Here is a 26,473-nt window from a genome sequence, read left to right as displayed (position 1 = left end):
CGAGGCATGGACTCCATTAGATCCCTGAAGGTGTGCTATCTGGCACCAAGATGTTAGCAGCAGGAGGCCCCACCTTGCAACTTACAGGACTACTTTTGATAGATACTGACCACTGCAGACCGGGAACACCCCACAAGAGCTGCAGTTTTGGAGATGCTCTGATCCAGTGGGCCCCTTGGCCCCTTGTCAAACTCGCTCAAATCCTTTGCTTGCCCATTTGTCCTGCTTCTAACACATCAACTTTGAGGACAAAATGTTGACTTGCTGCCTAATATATCCCACCCACTAACAGGTGCCATGGTGAGGAGATCATCAGTGTTATTCACTTCACCTCTTAGTGCTCATAATGTTATGCCTGATCGGTGTATATATGCTTGTTGAACATCATATTCCAGATTTAATCCAGCTTTATTGTCATCCTCCACTCTTCTGGGAAGGCTTTCCAACAGATTTTAAAAAGATTTTTTTTTCCTGAACTGGGTTCACATGTCTCAGTTGAAGCACCTTTTCACCTTCCCTGGTTGGTAGCTGTTGTGTGACATGACCTTAATTATCATTATAATGGATTAAGCATTGTAATAAATGTTCTAAAAGATTAATCTCAGAAATGAAATCCTGAATCCTTATGTCTCTCTTCCTCTCCCATCTCTCTCTCTATCTCTCTATCTCTCTCTATCTCTCTCTCTCTCTCACAGGCAGGTGCTTTGCATTCCGAGGCGAGCGTGGCAATGATGAGCCAGCCATCGAAATGATTAAAGTGTCGCATCTAAAGTGAGCAAGACCCACAAACACACTTTTCTCATTCTCCCTCAATCCCTCCTGGACGATTGGGAGACTTTGGTGCCGAAGGCTCCCTCCTCAGAGTTGGCTTGTGATTAATGTCTCTCATTTCACTCTTGACATACACGGTGGAGTATTTCAGAGAGAGGGGGCAACCCAGACATGATTTTAATCAAGTCACAACTGACACTGGGGATGGATTCTTCAACCTTTTGTCATTGTTTGGCATATTTCAATTTGTCACAAAAGGCTTTCCTGCTTCATTTGGGTTTCGGTGAATCGTTTCCGATCCTTAGTGACTTATAGGAGTTAAGCATCTGTCCTGTAATAATTGATCCAGATTGATTGATTTCTGTAATGAAAAGACTGCAGAGGTTAGATCAGGGTCTGGGATGCTATGTATGGCTGCTAATACGGAGTTCCTGATGATCATGTTCAACTCTACCCAGTTTGTTAGATGAGACTTCATCGCAGGATCAGCGCACAATAAATATAGTATGAAGCCTCTGAGTGTTTCTGAAAGTAATTTATCTTTTCTGAAGTTTCAGCTGTGTAAGGTCTAAAAGTCTGAGCCAATAACCTTTAACTCATTGGAGTTCATGCTTTTTTTTATTATTGAAAAAAATCTTCTTTTTAAATATAAATAGGGCAGAATTTAAAAAAATAATAGACAGTGTTAGTTTCGTCTGTTTGAGAAATCCTTAAATATGTCTCTTACATACTTTCTGTTGGCCTTCCTATTATTTTTTTAATAATATAAATCATATATAGAATTATAAATAATAGCAATCGTTTTCGACTTATGTCCCCAAAAGGATAAGAAAATGGACACATTTGACTGTTCCACAAGCAAAACTTTCTCATTTTAATTAAAACACATTTTACAAGAGCCGAAAAGTTCATTAGAGTAAGGATTAGATTAATTAACCCTAATTACCCCCATTGGAAGTTTCCTGTGAAGACCTTCATTGCAGGGTGTGGCTTTTGACCTCCTAATACTCTAATTACTTGACAGTGTGTAAATCATTTTGTGTGTGTGTGTATGTGAGAGACAGATCTATCTATCCATCCATCCATCCATCCATCCATCCCAGAGATGTATGTTGTCTATATAAATGTCCTTATAAAGCAGGCTGTGATTTTTGGCTTCATAATATGGTAAATACATGAAAATGAGTTTAGACAGTCCCTCTAGGATTTATCAATTTTGCAATCGCAGTGATGAGCTCAAAATCAAGCAAAATCTGTGTTATTCAGAGGAGCTTTGATAGAAGGATTAGAGGTGTTTGCAGAGGAGCATTACATAGAAAGTAATGACATGTGCTTTCACTGGCAGGAGTTTACAAAATGAATCTTATGCTCGAAATTTCAGCAGTTTCGCAAAACACAAAAAACTCAAGTTGCGTTGCAGATTCTGCAAAAAGCTGCAGCACAATCAAGCTTTTTTGTCTACAACAATCACAAAAAGAAACTCTGTTTAATCTTGGAGCGGACAGAAATACTGTCTATATCCTTTATATAAATGTCCTTATAAAGAAGGGTCTGATTTGTGACCTTATAATACACTAAATACATGAAAATGTGTTAATTTGAACAAACTTGTGTGTGTGTGTGTGTGTCATTGTGTGGCCTGCTTTGTAGGCAGTATCTGGTGGTGGTATTCAGAGACAAACCCCTGGAACTCTGGGATGTACGCACAGGAACCTTGTTGCGTGAAATGGCCAAGAACTTCCCCTCAGTTACCGCACTGGTAATGTGTGTGTGTGTGTGTGTGTTTAATTTGTGTAAACTGTGTGCACCCACTTCTTATTATCAGTTTGAGAAAACTGTCTGGAAACCTGGAAGCAAAGACAGCGACTTCATTATCTGACAGCAAAACTCATAAAGAGCGGCAGAGTTGGTGCTGTTGTTGTTGTGTTTTTGTTTTCTTTGTATTTTTTTTTTGTTCAGCTTTTACCGCAGGGCCAGTAAACAGTGTAACAACATGAGTGAATTCCAGCAAATAAGCACCACAATAATGTGAATAATTAATGCCTCTCCCCAGATTACAGCCTGTTCATTTCCATATTGATTGCACCCTCTGGGTAGATATGTACGCCGCTGTCCTCTAATGATCAGGGCCTGAATTCTAACCCCACCGCTGCTCATTGGCTCTTTCGGGGTGTTTCGTGGCGCATTGCAGCTCTTTGCTGATGCGTTCAAAGGCACGATCAGACGTGGTGTTTGTTTATTTGTTGATTTATTTTGGCTTGAGAAAAACAAAGTTCTAGCTGGTTAACTTCATTCTATGATTTGCGGGGCCTTTAAAAAATGCAGCTTTCGAGTACCACAACAACAAAAACGCATTCGAACATACAATTTCCTGACAATACAGCAGCCATCTGTGGCTGAGCATCTAGGAGGTGTTGGAGGTATGTGTAGGAGGTATGGCATTACTCTCTCTTCCATGTCAATCACAACAACACTAGCCAATCATGAGTGTCTCTGAGCTCATGTATTCGGAAGAGGGCAGATAGCGCTTTCCTCCTCCGAGAGCTGGCATTGTGAGTGGGAATTATGACCATCTGGAGAAAATTTGGGGGAAAATGATCAATGAATCTTTCAGATATTGTTTCAAGTAAACTTTTGTTCAGATTCTGATTGTTGGGCTCTAAAAAGTATAATAATCCAGGAAAAAGCTACACTAAATTAGCAATGTACAAGAATCCCAAGAGTTTCAGTTTAATTTACAGGAGGTAAAATGGATATAAATAAGTCCAGGAGAATAATGTGCATGAAAGATTAGTGTTTATTAGTCAGTGTGAATCTTATGGTTTCATGGAAAGTGTTTGAGAAAACTCTGTAATATTTTTCAGAGAATTATTTTCGTTCAGGTTTGTTTAGTCTTATGATGTTACATTCTGCTGACTCCTAAGTCACTAGTTCACTAGTTAAATGCTACATGAGAAAAATGTACCTCACTTTTACCTCAATTACCTCGACTTTGATTTTGTGTGTGTTTTATATCCCCTCACTGCAACTTTTTTTTAAAACAAAAACTAAGAGTCAAAAGGTTTCCTTTTTTGTTTGGCAAAAGTAAAGTATTAGGTTTGTGTCTATTAATTAACTGCATGTCCACAGAAGGTCCTCAGAAGATTATGTGTTTGTGTGTATATGTACGTGTTTAGGAGTGGTCTCCCTCTCACAACCTGAAAAGTCTGAAGAAGAAACAGATGGCAGCGCGTGAGGCAATGGCCAGACAGACCACGCTGTCGGACGCTGAGCAGAGCAGTGTCGAATCCTCCGTCATCAGGTCAGAGCTCAGAGATCATCCTGGTAGCTAGCAACCGGCCCCTGTAATCTGTTGTGTCTCTGCTCTCATTATTTGTGTGCTCTCAGCTTCTATCCCACGCTGCATTATTCATTCGCCAATCTCTGCATGAATTTGAATGTACAGCCGTCATTTCACTGTCTGAAAGTAGAGCTCTCAGCAACCACTGTCTACTGCTCCCATATTATTAACATAATGTCCACATATTACATTCGCTGTAGTGTGCATATAAGACCTGTAATGCATTGTGACGTTAGGATATTTTCTCTGGTGCATTTGCTATATTGAATTTTGGTATGGAATCACAACTGATATTTTTATTATTATTATTATGATTTCATTCTATCTATTAGAACCAAATACAAATATTCAGCATGAACAAATTCGGAAATGAAGAAATATTCTAAACAAATACAAATAGCAATAGGGGCACTATTTGTTTTTTCTTCTTCTTCTTTGTTCTACAAATTTGTCTGACATTTGATTGTTGCATTGAAGCCTGAGAGAGTAAATTCTCCTGCCCTTGAGCTTCCATGCGCAACCCATGTCCACTGGCCTTGTATTTAGTTCACCAGCATGTCTGTTGCTTTCGCTCGATATCAGGGAGGTTCGTTCTGCTTCACTACTTTCTCTCCTTTTGAGTCGTCTCAGTTCTGACTTCCCTTCTCTGCGAATGTGTGGTGTGTCTTTAAATATTTCAGTGCAACTTTTTTTTTCTTTCTTTCTTTTTCTTTTTTTTTTTAAAAAAGCACCCCTCTGTTACTTTCCAGCAGAGCAGCTGCTCCATATAGCCTACGCAGACCATGCAGTGTACACAGGGCAGCATATCTTCCCTGGGGTCTCTGAAAAAGTGAATTAATTGACTGAAAAAATAATATTTTTTATACATTCTTGCCAGTTCAGTTCAGCGCTCATTGCTCTTCATTGCTATTAAATGCAAATCATTCTCTGGTGTAGTTCTGGAATAGTGGTAAGGTTTATATTTTATCTGAAGAACAAACTTCAAATCCAGATACGGATATTTGGAATCTCTTTTGCGTGATCTCACTGCTCGTAAGATCTTATCAGATTTATCTGGTGTAACATTGCAAAAAGCAAAAAAAAAAAAAATGTGCACATGTCTGATGATGAAATGATTTACTCTGACCACAAATCCCACTTGTGATATTATCACTCCAGGCTTCAGGATTCTTTCATGACATTTGACAGTGAGCAGAGAGCTCAGATGTCTAAACAGTGTTCGATCCGTGTTTCTTTTCTTTTTCAGTCTGCTGCAGGACGCGGAGAGCAAGGCCGAGACGAGTCAGGGCATCTCAGCACGCGAGCATTTTGTGTTCACTGACACGGACGGTCAGGTCTTCCACATCACTGTGGAGGGCAACACTGTGAAGGAAGGAGCACGAATCCCTCCTGATGTAAGTCATGGACATTCTCAGAAGTGTGTATGTTACATGCATTAGTTAAGAACCACAGCGAATAGAAATGAATCCAAACGAATCCATGACATCAGAACAAATATTAAAATAATTAGAATAAATAATGTACAAGCACCAACTTGTGATGGCTAGACGACTGGGTCAGAGCGTCTCCAAAACAGCAGGTCTTGTGGGGTGTTCCTGTTGTGCAGTGGTTAAAACTTCACAAAAGTGGTCCATGGAAGGACAATTTAGTGATCCAGCAACAGGGTCATGGGTGCCCAAGGCTCATTGGGGAGCGTGTGGGGAGTGAAGGCTAGCCCGTCTGGTCTGATCCCATAGAAGAGCTACTCTAGCAGTGATACTAGTTCATGAATAGATCAGCGGGATATCATAAAGAAAAAGCAAAACAAATTGAAAAATCTTCATCTAATAAAGCAGTGATGCAAAAGAAATCTAAAATCAGAAACTCAAGCAAAATGAAACTACAGCAAGGCTTTTGGAATGAAGATTTGAGGCATGGGAAAGACATTGAGAGAAGATTTGAGGCATGGGACAGACTAATAGAGTGGACTGGCTTGTGCAGCCCCCAGTAGCTGGGTTGGTTCTCTGCCTGGGATTAGAAGTGGGACATCTTGTGGGAGATCTTGTGAAATTTTTTGGAGAGCAGGAAAAGTATACAAAACACATTTTCTTAAGAGAAATCAAATTTCTTCTAGTTAATAGATTTTCGATTTGGAGTCAATGTATCTCTAAAGCGTTTAAACATATTTCTGGCTGCCCATAATGCATTTCCCAGAGTGTTAGTTAGGGAATAGAGTCTACTCGGGAAAATACATCAGCTCTTTTGGAGTGTTTCAGTATAAATGAGTGTTTGAATTGATTGCTGGATGTTGTAATTAAACCAATCATCAAACAAATCATGTGACTCTTATTAGTTATTGTCTCAGCTCATGATGTAGGAAAAGAGATTTACTTCAACATCAACTTGTGCTCGAAATGCTGCCTACCAAACAGCCCCCTCTTGAGTAAGGCTTGTAAAGTCACTTTATTATTCTATAACTCATGAATGTAGAGCAGGCTGGCGGTTCTCGCCAGCATTATTGCGCATACTGTAAACTGCAACAGCTTTAGCGCTTTAGTGCATTCTCATCAGCGGTTTTGCGACTACAAACCCGGATTAAACACGTCTTCTTTCATGCGGTGTGATTAAGTGGAGTGAGATTGATCATTTCTGAGATGTTGAGGACGGATATCTATGCTTTCCACGTATTCCCTATGTACCACCCTGAACAGATGTTCTAACAGTTTAACAATCTACGAGTCTCCTCAGCAGCTCAGTTTGGAGTTGCTAATTGTCACTTCTTTTACTTTTTTATTGAGTGTGATAGACGTGATAGACGTGATCAACATTTCGGATATCATCTGTGTGCAAAGGTGTGTGAATGGCTTGCCACTTTCACACCAATTCACACCTCCAGCCATGTGAACTTAACATAAATCACACAGCAGGAGTGGACAAATCACTAGTCTGTACTCCCTGGACAGGCAGATTACGTGTCCGGGCTATCAATTTTTCATTCACCGTGGCATGACGGGCAGGGCACATTCCGTAGGCTGTTAATATAACAAATTTTTTATTTTTTTGCTTTCCTTGTCTAACAACCAAGCAAAGAATAAAACTCCCTATTCCTTTTCAGAAAACCATATTTATCCTAGAAGAAGAAGCCTATATTCTTCACATATACATTACAGCACAGTGAAATTGGCTTTGCCCATCTCAGTTGAGGTCAGAGGACAGGGTCAGCCATGATACAGCACCCCTGAATCTGAGAGGCTTTAGATCCTCACTTATGGGCCCAAAGGTGGCAGTTTGCCGGTGCTTGGGCTTGATCCCTGATCTTCTTCTGATCAACAACAGAGAACCACCACTGCCCTATTCCCATATTCATTTGCTCCATTAGGGTCATAAATTTCTCACCTTGCTGCTGTGGCATCACAAGTCCTCATTTAAGACACCATCCATATTAAATTCCATTGAAATTCTGATGACTTCATTTACAAGAAAAAAATATATACCACAGAGAAACGATGTGTTGTTGAGCTGATCATTGTTCTAGATGTTGTGCAATAGAGTTATTATTGCACCTAGTGGTCAAAATTGGAATTGCAGGAAAAGTCCTCTAGAGGCCATGAATCACATCATGCTGTCTCATACTCATGACATTTAATTACTGAGTTGCCAAGTTAGAAAATAATCCACAGCTGCTAAGCTTGCAATTTTGATAGATTGCAAATAATGTTCCTAAAAGGGCCAAGTGTAAGTGGAGACAGTATCTATGATATACAGAAGCATTTCCGTTGTTAGATATATTGCAGATATGGAAACTGGGAAAATACAGGGGTGGATAATGTCCATACATCAGAGATAGCTGTTTCCAGTAACCAGTTTATTTAGGCTTGTTTCAGGTCTTTTGTGTATTTCTTATATATATAGTAGTTGGGTAGGAAAGTTCAAGCAGCGTTGCTGAGATAGCAACATAAACAGTTGAAAACGAGTTGCTAGGCTGTGTACTGGTCTGTTTTCAACTCTCAATTGTCTGTTTAAGGTTACTCTAAAAGATCACTAGACAGTCTGTAGCGTAAATCATTATATAAAATTATAGAAGGTATCTGACTCACAGTCACCTCACATTTAAATACTTCAAGTGAAAATGAGGATGCTAGCCAGATTCAAACAAGGTCTTTACATTTAACAAGAAAACACCACAGCTCATAAACGAAATTTTGTGAACAAAAAAAAACCCATTATTTTTGTCAAATCCACAAACATGAAATGCTTCATCATCACTTCAACGATCAGATTTAAGACTTGGCTCTCTGATGCTGTCATCTCTTTCAGCAATTCACATAACTGTCCATTTTCAATGCAGTGTAACCTCTGCATACAAATTTAACTGTAGAGGCTAGTTCTTGAGGCGAAATTTTGTATTGCAAAACAAATGAAATATACACTATATTGCCAAAAGTATTCGCTCACCCATCCAAATAATCAGAATCAGGTGTTCCAATCACTTCCATGGCCACAGGTGTATAAAATCAAGCACCTAGGCATGCAGACTGTTTTTACAAACATTTGTGAAAGAATGGGTCGCTCTCAGGAGCTCAGTGAATTCCAGCGTGGAACTGTGATAGGATGCCACCTGTGCAACAAATCCAGTCGTGAAATTTCCTCACTCCTAAATATTCCACAGTCAACTGTCAGCTGTATTATAAGAACGTGGAAGTGTTTGGGAACGACAGCAACTCAGCCACGAAGTGGTAGGCCACGTAAACTGACGGAGCGGGGTCAGCGGATGCTGAGGCGCATAGTGCAAAGAGGTCGCCAACTTTCTGCAGAGTCAATCGCTACAGGCCTCCAAACTTCATGTGGCCTTCAGATTAGCTCAAGAACAGTGCACAGAGAGCTTCATGGAATGGGTTTCCATGGCCGAGCAGCTGCATCCAAGCCATACATCACCAAGTGCAATGCAAAGCGTCGGATGCAGTGGTGTAAAGCACGCCGCCACTGGACTCTAGAGCAGTGGAGACGCGTTCTCTGGAGTGACGAATCGCGCTTCTCCATCTGGCAATCTGATGGACGAGTCTGGGTTTGGCGGTTGCCAGGAGAACGGTACTTGTCTGACTGCATTGTGCCAAGTGTAAAGTTTGGTGGAGGGGGGATTATGGTGTGGGGTTGTTTTTCAGGAGCTGGGCTTGGCTCCTTAGTTCCAGTGAAAGGAACTCTGAATGCTTCAGCATACCAAGACATTTTGGACAATTCCATGCTCCCAACTTTGTGGGAACAGTTTGGAGCTGGCCCCTTCCTCTTCCAACATGACTGTGCACCAGTGCACAAAGCAAGGTCCATAAAGACATGGATGACAGAGTCTGGTGTGGATGAACTTGACTGGCCTTCACAGAGTCCTGACCTCAACCCGATAGAACACCTTTGGGATGAATTAGAGCGGAGACTGAGAGCCAGGCCTTCTCGTCCAACATCAGTGTGTGACCTCACAAATGCGCTTCTGGAAGAATGGTCAAAAATTCCCATAAACACACTCCTAAACCTTGTGGACAGCCTTCCCAGAAGAGTTGAAGCTGTTATAGCTGCAAAGGGTGGACCGACGTCATATTGAACCCTATGGATTAGGAATGGGATGTCACTTAAGTTCATATGCGAGTCAAGGCAGGTGAGCGAATACTTTTGGCAATATAGTGTATATACATAATAAATAATGTAAAAGCAGATGATCCGTTCCAGCCACACAAAAATATTACCGATATTACCAATACGAAGCGTATGTTAGCTTACAAAGAACTGACCCAAGCCAAGCATTCCATGTCAAGGGTCCTCACAGAAAGTTGTGCCACCACGCTTGGGCTAATAATATAACAGACCACCCATGCCACCAATCTGACAACAAAGAAACGGGCACAAAATCACACAGCTTTTGAACACATGCCGAAGGCACTGTTGGTATCGTGGGTTGATTTTTTTGAACTAGCTTTTGCTGACTGATTAGCAAAAAAATTTGCAAAATTTTGCCTTTATTTAGCCTTCCATTGACACAAACAAGTTTTGAGCGGCTCCTGGACGTAAGCGCATTAATACTATGTTTACAAGAAACTTGTTTAAATTAAGTTTAGTAGAAGCAACAAAATCAAATTGTGCTGTTTCTGAAATCTGACTGAACACATTTTCCTTTTTCCAGTATAGAAAGCTACTTTTCAGCCAAGTGCTGAAACATTTAATCATTAAAGACCATTTTTACAGATACACTACCACTAAGCTGTATTTATGTCTTTATGGCATAAATGTCAGCTTATTGTATCCCCAGGGTTGACACGTTATTTGTGTTGAGTAACCCACTAGCCTCATGGTCTCAGGTGCAATTATATCAGAAGAAAAATATCTAAAATAAAATGATTGACAGTTTTTATTTACACATTTGTATAGGATTTTCTTTTCATATCCTGCTTTATATTAGATCTTGCTTCTTACTGTATAACAATAAAATCCTTCTGCATACTGTGAAAAGAAGTCTTGAGATGAGCAGGTAAGTAAGTAATAAAAAACCAGACAGCATGCCTGAAGGTTTTATCGACTGTATGTAATACAGAATAATAATTATATATAACAATAGTTGCTCAAATAAAGAAAAAGCAGTAGGTTATCATAAAGAAAAACTGGAGCAGACCAAATTCTTTCTATCTAATGAAGCATTGGAGTCTGAAATCAGAAATCTCTCAACTCAAGCATATGAAAATAAAAATAGTTGCATTGAGACGCTTTAAAGAGAATTTCAAGCACAGTATAAAAGCTATAATGCGGACGTTTGACTAGTTTAATAGTATTCTTGTGCTGTTCTTTATTAGGTCATATGAATTAGTGATGTACTTTCCTATTGCTCATTACCCAATCAGCCAATCATGTGGCAGCAATGCCTAAAATCATGCAGATGCACTTCAAGAGCTTCACATCAAAGATCAGAATGGGGAAAAATAATGATCTCAGTGGCTTTGACTATGGCATGGTTGTTGCTCAGGACAGAGGTTGAATGGCCAGCATGGTTCAAGCAAATATATCACTCTTAGCAACTAAACAGAAACAGAAAAGCATTTCACAACACATCAAACCCTGTGCCAGATACTGAGCAGAAGATCACATTGGGTTTCTCTACAGCCAGGAATCTGAAGCTGCAGGGGCAGATTGGAAAAAGAATGGCAGAATGAAAATCGACTTATCAGTCAATCAGTAGAAACAAACTATTTTATTGCCGCAAGTCTGAAATAAAATTAGTCAGGACACTGTTGGCTTTCAGTGTGAGACGTTTTTACCTCTGGATAATCTTACACATAATTTTAGTGGTTGAATATAATGCTAATAAACAAGCACTTGGAGAGCGGAGTGCAGAAATCGGTTTGATGTCATCATTTAGAAGATGTATAACATTTGTATGGAAAAAAAGCTGTTTCTTCTTTGAATATATTGCCCCTTTAAGGCTAGGTCAAACAGAAATATTTATGGAAAAATTACCCGTTCTTGAAGCCATCTTGAAGTGTCTACTTTCATACGAGCCATTAACCACCTCTTTGGTGAGACGTCTGTGATCTGTAAAATGCAAAAGAAATATTTAAAATATAACAACTTTGCTATACAAGAACATTGTAGTAGCAGTATTTTAAAGCAAGTAAATCCAACAAACAACAAAAAGTAGACATCTGCATAGATGCATGAGTTAATAACGAAGAGTGAAATGGTCTCAGCAGCAGATGTGACTGCGGTGTTTAATGACACATTTGTGCATGCTAATGAGTGCATCAGAGGCAGCAGAGGTGAACCAGTGCCTCTTCGTGCATGTTACTCTTTTCATCCCGAGTTAAAAAAGACGGCAATAAACAAACAAACGGAAACCCACAGCGGTGCAGTTTATGATCTTTGCATTCTAAAAGAATTAATGATCTACCAAGTGTCATGTCAGACCTCCTAGCTAGACGCTGTTTCCGTGCTTCTTGTGCACGACGGGTAGCAGGGAACACAAATGCAGTTTAATACAGAATACATAACTTCTATACATGACTGAGTTTGCAAGATATACAGTGGGGTTTGAAAGTTTGTAAAATAAGATAAGATCTGCGAGTGACAGAAGTATGTGAACATTTGTTCTGATGTGAACCCGTTGTACAGCAACTAAACATTTCCGGTAACTGTTGGTCAGTTCTGCACATCGGCTTAGAGGATTTTTAGCTCATTCTTCAGTACAGAACATTTTCAACTCTGAAGTATTCATGTATTTTGTTACATGACCTGCTTGCTTCAGGTCCTTCCACACTTTTTTTGTATTGGATTAAGGTCAGGACATTGGATTGATCATTGGCCCTTTTTCCTCTTGAAATTCAGTTCACAGACAGATGTCCTGACTTATTAGCTTTAAATATGCTAGTAGAATTCAGTATTTTTTGTTTCATTATTGATGGCAAACTGTCATGGGTCAGATGCATCAAACAGGCCCCCAGCCCACCATACTACCACCACCATGCTTCACAGATAGGATAAGGTTTATTTGCTGTAATGCAGTGTTTTCTTTCTCTGAACATAACAATTCTCATTTAGGCCAAAAAGTCTCATCTGTCTACAAAACATTTTCCAATAACCTACAATCTTGTCCACTTGATTATAATAAACAGCAGACCAGCAGTAATGTTCTTTTTGGAGAGTAGTTGCTTTTTTCTTTGCAGCCCTTCCATGTACACCATTGTTCAGTGATACCCTGGTGGTGAACTCATGAACATTAACATTAGACATATGAAAGAGGCTAAAGGCTGCTTGGAGAGTATCCTGGGTTCCATTGTTACCTCACAGACTATTACACGTCTTGCTCTTGAAGCACCGCCAAGCTGCCACCGCTGGGCCCTTGAGCAAGGCCCTCACCTTCTCCTGCTCCAGGGGCGCTACATCATGGCTGACTCTGCGGTCTGACCCTAACCCTCCAAGGATGGGGTATTCACTTTTTCATGTGATAAATAAAGGCTTCTTACTTACTTGTTTTCCTTTGTTGGTTGACCATCCTAGCAAGGGTCCCAATGGTCTTGAATTTCCTCCTCTCTGACTGGTGGAGTCCAAACTCTTTAAGCTGGTTTTGTTACCTTTTCCAGCTGGATTTGAACTCTTTTTTTTTTTTTTGAGGTGCTGTTTATATATTTATAGCACCTGACACCCAACCCTATTGGTTCAGAGACTCACAGATATCCAATATTGGATAATTTTCCACAATAAATAAATGACTTTTCAGACAGAGACAATCTGATGATCTTTTTCTGTCATATTTATGCAGAATATTTTATCCACTTTTCCGAGACCCTTTTACTGAAATGAGTCTGTTGTATATTGTAGGGGAGCATGGGCAGCATCGCTTGCATTGCGTGGAAGGGAGACACACTAGTACTAGGAGATGTAGATGGAAACCTGAATTTCTGGGACCTAAAAGCCCGTCTATCCAGGTAGGAATGTGTGTAATATTTATTCAGGTTACATTCTTTTCTTGGAGAACTGTATAGGAGATGGTGGATTAAAAAAAACAAAACAAAGAAAGCTCTTTTCCATATTATAAGGCATTGCATCATGAACTAGGTATAAAACATGGTATTCTTGATTGTGGCATTTTGGGGTCACTTCAGACACAAAAAAGATTCTTTTTATGAATGTGTTTGCTTAAATTGCTTTTGGAGCAAAGTGATTGTGCTACATGTTTGCAAAAGTCTGTTTATTGCACGTAATGTGTAGTGCGTTTGTGTGGTGTACAATCTAGTTGTGGTGTAGTATGTGAATGTTTTTTAAATGACTTACATGCCAAGGTTTGCACTGCACTCCATTGTCATTTTATTTCAAATAAATATCACAAATGTCTGAATGATGATGGAGACAGTCCTATTTTCTTCCATTTATTGATGGACTGAAATGCTGTCAATTGTGAAAAATATAGTCTGTTTGCTTGTATGTTTTTTTTTTTAATCTTTAGGGGAATACCCACACACCGTGGATGGGTAAAGAAGATCCGTTTTGCTCCCGGAAAGGGCAACCAAAAGCTACTGGTGATGTACACTGATGGAGCTGAGGTGTGGGACACCAAAGAGGTGAGCTTGAGTTCTCCTTTTGTTCTTGCTAAACTAAACACAATCCTTATAGTTGACTGACTCAAGGCTGATGTTAACCCTGATACTGATACTGATACTGATACTGGCCTGAACTGCTTTCTCAGTATCAAATTTGACATAGATTTCCATTTGATCCTCTGATCTATTTTATGCTCTGGATGTTGGGCGATGGTTGACTGACACAAGACAAAACCCTCCTGTGTTGTTTTGTCTAATGGCTTGGTTACTAAGAGGATGTTTAGACCGATTCTTTTTGTCTACTTTTTGTACTTTTTTATGTTGGGAAAATATGATTTGGAAACTTTATGGCATGAAGTCACGGCTGGATAAAAGTGCAAACCATTTTGAATCTAATTAGCATTTTTGAGGAAATATCTGATGCCCTGATATTAAACTTCATATCAGTGTAAGTAGCGTGATTACTCGATGATCACGAATCTGTGATGATTTGTTATCATCAAGTAATCACTTCAGAGGTTCTGAAAATAGACTCAAGAGGTCCATGAAGTGTAGGCAAGGGGTCTGTTGTTTTGTTGCTCTATTCATAGTTGTTATTTTTATTATTTGGGTTCTTATAGTTATTAGCTCTAATTTTACCCAGATATTTAAAGATTGAGGGCAATATGGCAAAAATACGACATCACAATGATACACAGGATATTTCTAGGATACATAAAGTGCTTAACAATATATAGGATTGTTGCCATGGTCGGTTTTGCACTCGGGTCTTTTTCATTAAACATTTGATGGCTTTGGCAGGAAGGAATTTATTTTAAATTCTATAAAGAGGTCAGAAATTATGCTGATGATCATACTCCTAAATTGCTCAAAAGCTCTTTATAATCATATAATGCGGTGTTACCTTTTAAGTCTGGTTCCTCTCAAGGTTTCGTGCTCATATCATCTCAGGGAGATTTTCCTTGCCATCGTCACCTCTGGCTTGCTCATTAGGATTAAATCTTAATTAAAAATTATTCCTTATAAGTTGGAATTATTATTATTAACAAAATGTTTAAGATCATGACAGTGTTCCTCAGAAAAAGTGACAAACTTATTCAATTTTTCAGTTCAATTCAGTTTGTTTGTGTAGCGCTTTCAACAATGGACATTGTCTCAAAGCAGCTTCACAGAATTATAGAAACATAGAAAAAATGATGAAGTTTAAGTTTATTAAGTTACTATTTATGCCTAGCATTTATCCCTAATGAGCAAGCCTGAGGTAACGATGGTAAGGAAAAACTCTCTGAGATGACATGAGGAAGAAACTTTGAGAGGAACCAGGCTCAGAATGGAACCACATCCTCATTTGGGTGACACTGGACAGTAAATAATATAAATGTAAATAATGTAATATTCTTTCTGCAAAGGCAACCAAGGGCTCTTGAGGAACTAATAGCTCAGTGTAGTTTCTGAGTTCATTTAGCAGTAATTCCTTCCTGACAAAAGCTGACTGATACAACAGCAGTTCAAAAACGGCGAGATAGTCTTCAAGTGGTTCTATCCACAGACTGTCCACGCAGATCTGTCCCCACATCACAGTATTGATACTATATTGTCATATTGCCAAGCTTTATTTGGATGATGTTTTGAATTTATTAAATAAATCTCTACCAAGAAGCTCAGTGGAATTTCTGTTATAGTTAAAGCATTCCCTGAAACCCCCTGGTTCAGACTACTACATCCTTTCAACAACTATTTCCACAACTATGTCTTTGTGCACTGCATAACTAAAGGTAACAGGCAGTGCCTGAAGTAAATCACTATTTACAACAAAAGCAGCTCACTTCCTGTATTCAGGTCAGGAAGACAGCTTCTGCAGCTCTAATTTAGCGATATTGATTGTTCTACCCACCTTGTAGTAAATTTTTTATTCTTTCCTTTTTCTGAATCCTTTAAAAGCTTTGCAGAAGATATTTTATCCATTTTGTGTCCATCTCAGCTTGTTAACAGTGTGGATGTTGTTAGCGGTTTCTTTCCGTTTCGCCACTTTCTGTTTTCATTTGCGTCAGATTTCCAGGAGGAGAGCCTTAAGGAAGAAGTGTTGTATAGTTGAAAGCAATTGCAGGTTGCTTATGAATGATAACGCAGTCCTTTTAGCAAAAAGCTAGTGAAAGCCTGAGGTTCAAAAGCTGTTTAGCTCTTCTCATGGAGAAAAGATCTTTAATCATGTGAGTTGAATAGAAAATAGAAACAGATTTCTCGGCTCCTGTTTTGTACGGAAAATTGACCCCCATTTTCTCTGTAATTGATTCAGTTGGAACTGAAGTCTGCATTATATCTGTCTGTATCTGTATCCTAGAGGGAATTGTACACTATAAGTTCACTTCAGGTCAGTTGTATTATATTTAAGGTAAAATATGCTTATGGGAGAATTATATATACAATATTGTGAAGAAGTCTTCACCATCTTTTTTTTTTTTGTTTCAATAAAGATTTCATCTTAGATGTTTAGTTTATGACTTTTGCATTATTGGGTCAGTAAAAACAACATTTTTCATTTCCAGACATTCCAACCAAAATTTAATGACCACTTTTTCAAACAAAAGCAATATTCAGAGTCTCCAGAAGAAAAACTATGGCAGGTTTTTCCATAATGCTTCGGAAACCTGACCAACCGATTTCATTGCTGTACTGCACTAAGGCTATTGATGCATTTTTAAACACATTGCATTGAACGTCACAACAAATATTGACTTTTGGTGTATTAGTGTTTACAACTCATTATAGATGTTTGTTTTATGTAGAGAACATTTCATTCCATCATTTTCGAAGGTGTCTTTGCTATGCTGATTGCACAGGGATAGGGAGGGGTACAGTAACTCAAACGGCTACTCTTTACAACTGTGGTGAGCAGAAAAGCATGTCAATGCACAGCAAAATGACTCTCAGTGTGGATAGGCTACAGAAACCGATGACCAAGAACAAAAATTCTGACATGGCAGAGGTCACAGGGTCAATGAAATCAGGTACAGAAAGACAGGTAAAGACTGGAAAAAGAGGTCTGATGAATCACAGGTGGATTTTGGTGCCGACAACATGAATCCGTCGACCCGGCTGATGGTGTGTAACAGTGTGTGGAATGTTTTCCTAGCACACATTCATGTCAAAATTCATTCCTTCTGTATACCAGACTGCCTATTGTTGCTGCCCATGGCCATCATTATTTCAACAATTTACACATCTTATAATGGCTACCTACAGTGTGAACATGCAACACATCACAAAGCACCGATGTCATGAACATGTCCCTCCACAGTCACCACGTCTGAATCCAACAGACACCTTTGCCATGCAGGACACAGCATGAATGTCTAGCTGACAAATCTGCAGCAATTATATGATGCAATCATGCCAAAACAGTCCACAGTCGCAAAGGAATCTTTCCAAAGTTTCCAAAACAACCTAGAATCCTGAATGTGCCATGAGGAACTGAGGATATTTTGAAAGCAAATTTGTGTATGACGCAATCAGAAGTGCACAAAACATCTCACTGCTGCAGTATTTTTTGGCAAGAATTGTGGAAAAGGAGTTTCAGGCTTCATTAGTCTAGGGAGACATCCTCTCTAGAGGACAGTGCCAGGCTGTCAGTGTGTCCCCCCCAACACACACACACACACGTCTCCTGGAAGACAGTGGAATCGCATCACTGCTCTCTTGACAATGTGGCTTAGGTCTGACACACACCCCAGCCTTCACACTGAATTTAGAAGCCGGTTGTCACCGGATGCTCATGCTCCTTAGTTAATATTAAAAAAAAAAACAACAATCTTAATAATTTAATTGCATCAGAATTTCTTGCTAATGATAATGAGATGATTTTCTCTACATTCGGCTGCTGTCTGTCAACCTCTGATGATTTCCAAGATTATATTAGCCGAAATAACTTTACAGACGTCATTAAAATTACTGTTTTTTTTTTTTTTATTATTATTTATCTGAGAGAAATGATGATTTCAATGCTAATTTAAACACTTCTGCAGGTACAGATGGTGAGCAGCATCAGAGTGGGCCGGAATGTGAGTTACCGTATTCTGGACATCGATTGGTGTACATCAGATAAGGTGGTTCTGGCCTCGGATGATGGTTGTGTCCGTGTGCTGGAGATGGCCATGAAATCTGCCAGCTACAGGATGGACGAGCAAGACCTAACAGGTATGTTTTAGAGTTTCATTTGAAGAGTTGCTTCTTTCCATGTGCCAAGCATAGTCTTACAGCCACTTTGTTTATGCAGGTTTCAGGTCAGCTAATTATTTGGCAGCAGAACAATACACAAAATCATGCAGACACGGGTCAAGGGCTTCAGTGGTCTAATGGTCACATTAAACATCAGAATGAAGAAAAATGATGATCTTTGATACTTTGAGCATGGCATGGATGTTTGTGCCAAACAAGCTGGCTAGAATAATTTCCAAAGGCTTCTGATTGTGTGATATTTTCATGCACAACAGACTAGCTAAGGTTTACACAGAAAAGCCAACGAGCAGGAGTTCTGCAGGCAGAAAAGTCAGAGGAAAATGGCAAGATTGATTCAAGAAGGCTACAGTCATGCAAATAACCGCTTTTTAAAACCATGGTGAGCCAAAAAGCAGATTAGAAAAAGACCTGTCATTGTTTGGTCCATCTTAAGCTGTCCAGATTTGCCGAGTCTGTGCCACTTCAATTCCTGTCCTTGGTTGACAGAACTGGAACATCCCGCTCTTCTAGCTTATCCACCTCAAGGTTTGGTGTGTTGTTTGTTCTGAGATGCTGTTCTGTTCAGCACGGTTGTAATGAGCAGCTCCTGACAGCTCAGACTTTCATAAACAAGGCATGAACTGTTGCTCACTGAATGGAGAATGTTTTTAGTTTTTTGCACCAATCTGATGTGCGTAAAACTCCCAGAAAGTCAGCAGTTTCTGAAATGTGGGCACAAGCATGCCACAGTCAAAGTAACTAACTGAGTTCACTTTGTGAAAAATATCCGAAGCTTAAGACTTTGAATGATTTTATGCGTTGCGGTCCTGCCATGTGAGTCTCATGTCTTCCTACAGGTGTTACTATTAAACTGAGTGAGTGTATGTCAGGTATCTATTGACATCTGTATATGTATTTACTGTACTGTGTATCTGTAGTGGCCTGGTTGTTGGATGTCGCTATATCTGGATTCTCAAAACCAGTATAAAAGAAATGTAATAAGAAATTGGTTAAATACTTTGACATATGAATATTAAGAAAACGGGAATCTATTTCACTAAAAAAGGAAGCATTTAGGTGACATTATAAAAGTCCTTCCGGTAAAGATCACAGAGAGTGTGAGGAGCCGGTTTAACAACCGCAGCAGTAAATGCCCTCAGTTTGTCTGAAAAGATCCAAAACCTCACTAGCTTTCAGTTTGATCAAGTGTTTGGATAGTTACCACCATACACCATAGTGAAAGTGTAATGGGTTCAGTTTGTAATAAGCCCTCAATTTTTTTTTTATGCTCCTGCTCCATCACATCATCAACGAAACAAAGTGCTCCCATGCGCTTCTCTAACAATCCACTAAAGCATGAAACACGTTACAAAACCCCATTAAATATACCTGAAGGCTAATTGAGGTACATAAATGCTCCACAACCCACTGTAACTGGTAATACAAATCTTTAGTGACAATTGAACACTTTTATAGCTCTTGATGAATGCTAATGTGATCTCTCACTATCTCTTTTGCTCTCTTTTTCTACACGCTCACAGATCCAGTGTGGTGTCCGTATCTGCTGCTCCCACGTGCTGCTCTCACCCTGAAGGCCTTCCTCCTGCTGCAGCCCTGGTCCGGCACCTTCACCATGGACATCACTCAAGTGTGCGTGTTAAACGTGATTAAACTGCACAGACACCACTTAGTCAACCTTGTGTAGACTTTATCGACTTTGCTCTGTTTTCGTTTACCTGAAGTAATTTCTGCAAAATGAATTATCTGAAGTGTACAAAGTAGAAGTCGAATCCGCCCTTGGCAGTTCCTGGAACTTTTTTTTTTTTCCTGCTTGGGAGCAATAAGAAATAAATGATATCTATAACTTTTTCAGACGGTGAGAGCAGAGAATGACCTTTCTATTCAGCTTCAGAAAAGCTTAGTAACTCTTAGAATGTTTTTTTTTATTTTAGATTAAGAAATCCTGTGGCAAGGATGAGCTTTAGAAAGGAGCTTTCAGGTAGACAACTGTAAACTAAAGTACTTATTAAAGCACTTACTAGTATAATGCAATCCTCACAATCTCCATAATCCTACTATACCTATATATATATATATATATGTATATATATGTATGTATATACACTATATTGCCAAAAGTATTCGCTCACCCATCCAAATAATCAGAATCAGGTGTTCCAATCACTTCCATGGCCACAGGTGTATAAAATCAAGCACCTAGGCATGCAGACTGTTTTTACAAACATTTGTGAAAGAATGGGTCGCTCTCAGGAGCTCAGTGAATTCCAGCGTGGAACTGTGATAGGATGCCCCCTGTGCAACAAATCCAGTCGTGAAATTTCCTCGCTCCTAAATATTCCACAGTCAACTGTCAGCTGTATTATAAGAACGTGGAAGTGTTTGGGAACGACAGCAACTCAGCCACGAAGTGGTAGGCCACGTAAACTGACGGAGCGGGGTCAGCGGATGCTGAGGCGCATAGTGCGAAGAGGTCGCCAACTTTCTGCAGAGTCAATCGCTACAGACCTCCAAACTTCATGTGGCCTTCAGATTAGCTCAAGAACAGTGCGCAGAGAGCTTCATGGAATGGGTTTCCATGGCCGAACAGCAGCATCCAAGCCATACATCACCAAGTGCAATGCAAAGCGTCAGATGCAGTGGTGTAAAGCACGCCACCACTGGACTCTAGAGCAGTGGAGACGCGTTCTCTGGAGTGACGAATCGCGCTTCTCCATCTGGCAATCTGATGGACGAGTCTGGGTTTGGCGGTTGCCAGGAGAACGGTACTTGTCTGACTGCATTGTGCCAAGTGTAAAGTTTGGTGGAGTGGGGATTATGGTGTGGGGTTGTTTTTCAGGAGCTGGGCTTGGCCCCTTAGTTCCAGTGAAAGGAACTCTGAATGCTTCAGCATACCAAGACATTTTGGACAATTCCATGCTCCCAACTTTGTGGGAACAGTTTGGAGCTGGCCCCTTCCTCTTCCAACATGACTGTGCACCAGTGCACAAAGCAAGGTCCATAAAGACATGGATGACAGAGTCTGGTGTGGAGGAACTTGACTGGCCTGCACAGAGTCCTGACCTCAACCCGATAGAACACCTTTGGGATGAATTAGAGCGGAGACTGAGAGCCAGGCCTTCTCGTCCAACATCAGTGTGTGACCTCACAAATGCGCTTCTGGAAGAATGGTCAAAAATTCCCATAAACACACTCCTAAACCTTGTGGACAGCCTTCCCAGAAGAGTTGAAGCTATTATAGCTGCAAAGGGTGGACCGACGTCATATTGAACCCTATGGATTAGGAATGGGATGTCACTTAAGTTCATATGCGAGTCAAGGCAGGTGAGCGAATACTTTTGGCAATATAGTGTGTATATATATATATATATATATATATATATATATATATATATATATATATATATATATATACATACATACATTACTTAAATTACTTATTTGTAATATAAAATGTGTATTATTGCTTAAATGCGTACAGTCAAATTTTCACTATTTATTGCCACAATAGAGTTCATGAAATTGACTAACAGTTCTAGTTATGGATTAGAATAAAAAAATAGGTCAGTACTACTAACTCTTCTTTATCCTTTGACATTGACCTTTTTATACAAGAGTATCCGGTTAGAACAAAATGGTCACCTGCTTTTTCCCATGCACCAGTTCAGTTCAGAGAGGAAGAAGGAATTCTCAACACATGCTTCATCTGAAACACCTGAAATCACAGGTCTGCTGTTACATCTGTTAGCTTGCGACAGCAAGGAATTAGTGTCTATAATGAACTCATGAGCCCTTGGTTGCTGTTGTAGAAAGGACATTAATACGTGTCCAGTGTCACCCAAATGAGGAAGGTTCCCTTCTGAGCCTGGTTCCTCTCAAGGTTTCTTCCTCATATCACCTCAGGGAGTTTTTCCTCACCACCATCGAATCAGGCTTGCTCATTAGGGATAAAATAGTTACTTACCTTTAAACTTTATCATTTTTTTTCTTTTCTGTTTCTATACTCCTGTAAAGCCGCTTTGAGACAATGTCCATTGTTCAAAGCGCTATACGAATAAACTGAATTGCATTAAATTGAATTATCCAATCAGAAGACAGCACTATCCCACAATCTTCCACATAGAGCTCATAGATTGGTTGTTGTCACTATGATTGACAGCGAGAGAAAGAGAAAGGGAGCGAGTATGCCATCCCTCTTGGGCCAACCAGAAGGCACAGCCAATTTTACAGTAAAATATATAATAATAGTGATAATAGTGGGTTGGGATTTGATCAGTGGAACAAAATAAAATCATGCAGGCTTTCCCATGCTTCACTGGTCTCCAAAAAAGAATAAAAATGTTTTGGTCAGTGAAGAAAATTTTAGTTTGGACATCAAAAGATCTAAGAACTCATGTGTCTATGAACTTCCTGTTTGTTCCAGGGACTACCAAGAGAAGGACGAAATCAAAGGCTTGGTGCAAGAACAGCTGAACTCCTTGTCCAAGTGAGTAATGGTTTCTAATCAGCCACAGAAAGAAACGGGCGCCTCGTCTCCTCACTGCTTTACGCCTTGTTGTTTTTCTTTTTCTATATAAGGTCTGTCAACCAAGGCAATTTGAAATCGTCCATTTTTTCCCCTTTATGCTCACTTCTGTACTGAAGTAGGGAAGTAATATACTGTAGACTTCAAAGGAAGAGAAGACATCTGAAGTCTTCTCTGTGTGTGTGTGTGTGTGTGTTTAATTACTGTGTGTAAGTAAGTGTGCTTAGATTTGCTGTATCTTATCCTTGGCAGTGACATCAAAAGTGTACTCCAGGACCCAGAGCTCAATCTGCTTCAACGCTGCCTCCTAGTGTCAAGGTGAGTGTGTGTATATGTATAAATCCATGTCTGTACTGTTTTTAAGGAATATAATCACTAAATTCTAACCTTCCTGCTCAAATAATTTTCCAACCAAATGCATGGCTGTGTAAAAACATAGCAAAGACTACACGAGGTATGAGCGGTGCTTTGTGGCTCCGCCGTGATGACCCCACAGCATTTTGAAATATTTTTCTTCCTAAAAGAACCTGCCTCTTATGACTTTTTGCACTACAAGATAGAACAGAGGTTGGATGTCGCACAGAGATCCAGAGAAACAGTGTGATCCAGTTGTTCTAAGTAGGATTTAATCAGATGGCCAGTTTCGTCCTGCTCAAACCACTCCATAACTTGTCCTTGCTTAAATCTTGAAATAAAATCTAGTTTATAAGAATCAAGTGAAGGTGGAGACCTGGGACTTGAGTACATTGAGTGCAAAAAAAAAAAAAAAAAATGTTGTAGGTGTTTTTACTTTCATGCAGGCAGGTGCTGGTGTTCTGGACTGAGAAAGACCATTCATTAAAATTGGAGTGGATTTGGTGTTCATACTATGTTCATTTATTCATCTTCAGAGACTGCTTTACTTTTCCACCCCATTGCTCCAGGGTCCTAGGCTCAGTCCTGAGCTCTGTCTGTTTGGGTTTAAATGACTAATACTACTAAGTTTGATAGAAGATTCAAATTGTGTGTATTGGAGAAGGTGGAAGTGGTGAGAATTCAGGTTCTGTGCACACTTCTAGCAGGCACTTGAGATCACATAGTCCGCCAGAGAGACAATATAAGCATCAATGTGCATGTTACCGTCCACTTTTGTCACACCTTAAACTCTTTCTCCCAGCCTCCTCCTCCTCTTCCTCTTCCTCACACACTTCTATGGATAAGAAATCTTGATTTATTACTTAAAACCACCATTTTCCCCCATTCAGCCACTGACCGGTCTTTGTATTCTCTGGGCGAAATCTTGTCAAGACCTTTTGGTGTGCATCTGTAAGCTTCGGTTTCTTTCTGAACACCCCAGCCGCTGTCAATCTACTTTAGGTGGCAAGATGCTGAGATACTCGAGTCTCCTCTCTGCTTTAATCCAAGTAGCCATTTTAAACCTATCAGATGCTCTTTCGGACCAAAACGCTCTCTTTCTCCCTGAATCTTTTTGCTCTTTGTGGTCACATTGTCTCATTGTTTCCTCAGGACGCCACTCGCACTCCTCGACTGCAACTAAGCCATTTTCTTCTTGGCAGCAAATCACCTAATATTATTACAGCTGTACATTCATACGTTTATGAAGCTATACATCCTTCATATACAACCTGGTAACCATACCATAATAAGCACCTGAAAGCTACATAACCCTATTCTTACAAAACGATTGTGCCATTTATTGTGACTTTCCTTCTTTAAGTGAACAGAAGCCTCAAGCTGTTACTGTTTACTTTTTTTATTATTTATCTGAGTTTTTTTTTTTTTTTTTTTTTTTACTGCTAGTCTATTAAGAACCCTGGAAACATACAGATCCATTTTTTTAAACCAATACCACTGCTTTGAATTGTGTTTATACCAAGAACACCATTCAGAGTATCATAGCAACTGTCTTTTCAGGAACAGGTTTATACATTACCACTTTTATCATTTTCTTTCCCAATCAAAGCTTGAGGGAAGACAGATATCCATGTCAAGGCCTGCTAAAGAAAATGATTTCAATTTGAGCCTCAGTGGTTTAGTAGAGAGTTTGGTGTTATGTTAGCAGCATTCTGTGCCTTCACAGCCTTTTACAGCCACTGATTTTATATCTTAAATCAATGCAAGGTACACGAGTAGGGGCTGGATGTGTTATCTTTAGCATATAAGATCACCTAAAGTCTAATGTGTGTAATAATCTTTAAATAGATGCTGATTATAATCTCCTGGATGTTTTTGTTTATTCTTTTAAATACTTGAATCTGTGTGGCTGGTTTAAGATACATAAAAGCTAATACATAAAAGCTCTGAAAAATAAAACCATTGTTAAATTTTCCTGTATGTCAAGTAATTATCCATTCACATAAATCATTTTTTCAAGCCTTCTCTATAGTTGGTAGGTAGATATATGCTAGCAATGTAACAAAAATGTATTAGCACTGGACTGATTTAAGCTGTTGAATGATTTCAAGCTTAGAAGCTTTTGATTGGCCAGTGACTCCTAGGTTAGAGTTAATATGAGCACAACCTGTGTCTGTAAAGCGCTTGCCTTTCTTGATACCGTGGGGAAATCCTTGAAAAAATAACATCCAGTTCCTCCTTAGGAGCCATTTATAAACAATTGAATGTATCACAAGCATCTGTACAAACAATTGTATGTAAAATTTAGGACCACACAGATACTGACTCATGCAGGAAAGAGACACAAATGAATGTAAGCAATTAAAACGCAATTCTGCCTTTCTTTAAATGATTTTACTTTGAAATGAATGGTACACCTTCATTGACTTATCACAGGAAATGCATTATAAATGTATAAAGCTGTAATGATTGAGTTTAAATGTCTTTAGCCTAGGTGTATATAAACGTTCAACCTTAACTTTAGTTTAAAAAAAAAAAAGAAAGAGATACCTTCCTTTGACTCAACTCAACCCTGTTCTGTCTCAGGCTGTTTGGTGATGAGTCAGACCTGCAGTTTTGGAATGTGGCGGCGCATTATATCAAGTCTTTTGCCCAGGCGAGGCAGCTGAGTGTGCCCACTCCTGATGGGCAGACACAGCCAGAGTGCTCCCAGAGTACCACTCAGTGCCATCTGGACATCTGCCACGATATTCTCTGTGAAAGCGCCTTCTTTCAGGTATAACACATCACACACACACACACACACACACAGAAAACAAAGGAGGACATCTGTAGTTCATTTGAATGATGTACGCTGTATATAAGTATAGAAAAAATTACAATATTAGCTTCCTCCATCAGCGCTTGCTCTGGAATCAAGAGAACTTTATCTTAGCTTCTTCTCTGTTAGTAATCACACCAGTAAATCTTTTTTAAATTCCCTACCGACTACCAAAGTAACAGTGTTAACCCACTTGGACACCATTAATAATCCACAAGGGCAAATGAACAAGAATGAATTATTCTTCCAGTTTTCTTCAAGTCCTGCAATATTCATTCACCTATAGACTTTTAAAAAAAATTTTGTTTTGTTCTATATCTGAAAGTTTTCATGTAGCATAGCATTTCTGGTATAAATTGCTTAACTCGACATACCATTGC

General features: G+C 39.5%; 1 protein-coding gene across 2 annotated transcripts in view; it reads left to right on the top strand.

The window, feature by feature from the left end:
- Nucleotides 1–26,473, top strand: part of wdr11 (WD repeat domain 11) — a 112,624-nt gene that overhangs the window by 70,050 nt on the left and 16,101 nt on the right. For both annotated transcript variants that reach the window (XM_058385658.1, XM_058385657.1), the window contains exons 13-23: nt 696–771; nt 2,422–2,530; nt 3,948–4,072; nt 5,358–5,505; nt 13,442–13,548; nt 14,067–14,181; nt 18,183–18,354; nt 19,917–20,025; nt 22,817–22,879; nt 23,171–23,236; nt 25,859–26,048. In XM_058385658.1, the coding sequence (XP_058241641.1) occupies nt 696–771; nt 2,422–2,530; nt 3,948–4,072; nt 5,358–5,505; nt 13,442–13,548; nt 14,067–14,181; nt 18,183–18,354; nt 19,917–20,025; nt 22,817–22,879; nt 23,171–23,236; nt 25,859–26,048 (1,280 nt within the window). The remainder of the gene's footprint in view (nt 1–695; nt 772–2,421; nt 2,531–3,947; nt 4,073–5,357; nt 5,506–13,441; nt 13,549–14,066; nt 14,182–18,182; nt 18,355–19,916; nt 20,026–22,816; nt 22,880–23,170; nt 23,237–25,858; nt 26,049–26,473) is intronic.

The sequence above is a fragment of the Hemibagrus wyckioides genome, linkage group LG03 (genome assembly GCF_019097595.1).
Source record: "Hemibagrus wyckioides isolate EC202008001 linkage group LG03, SWU_Hwy_1.0, whole genome shotgun sequence".
Classification (NCBI taxonomy): domain Eukaryota; kingdom Metazoa; phylum Chordata; class Actinopteri; order Siluriformes; family Bagridae; genus Hemibagrus; species Hemibagrus wyckioides.
Note: the sequence above shows the minus strand (reverse complement) of the source record. Positions and strands in the feature narration are given on the sequence as shown.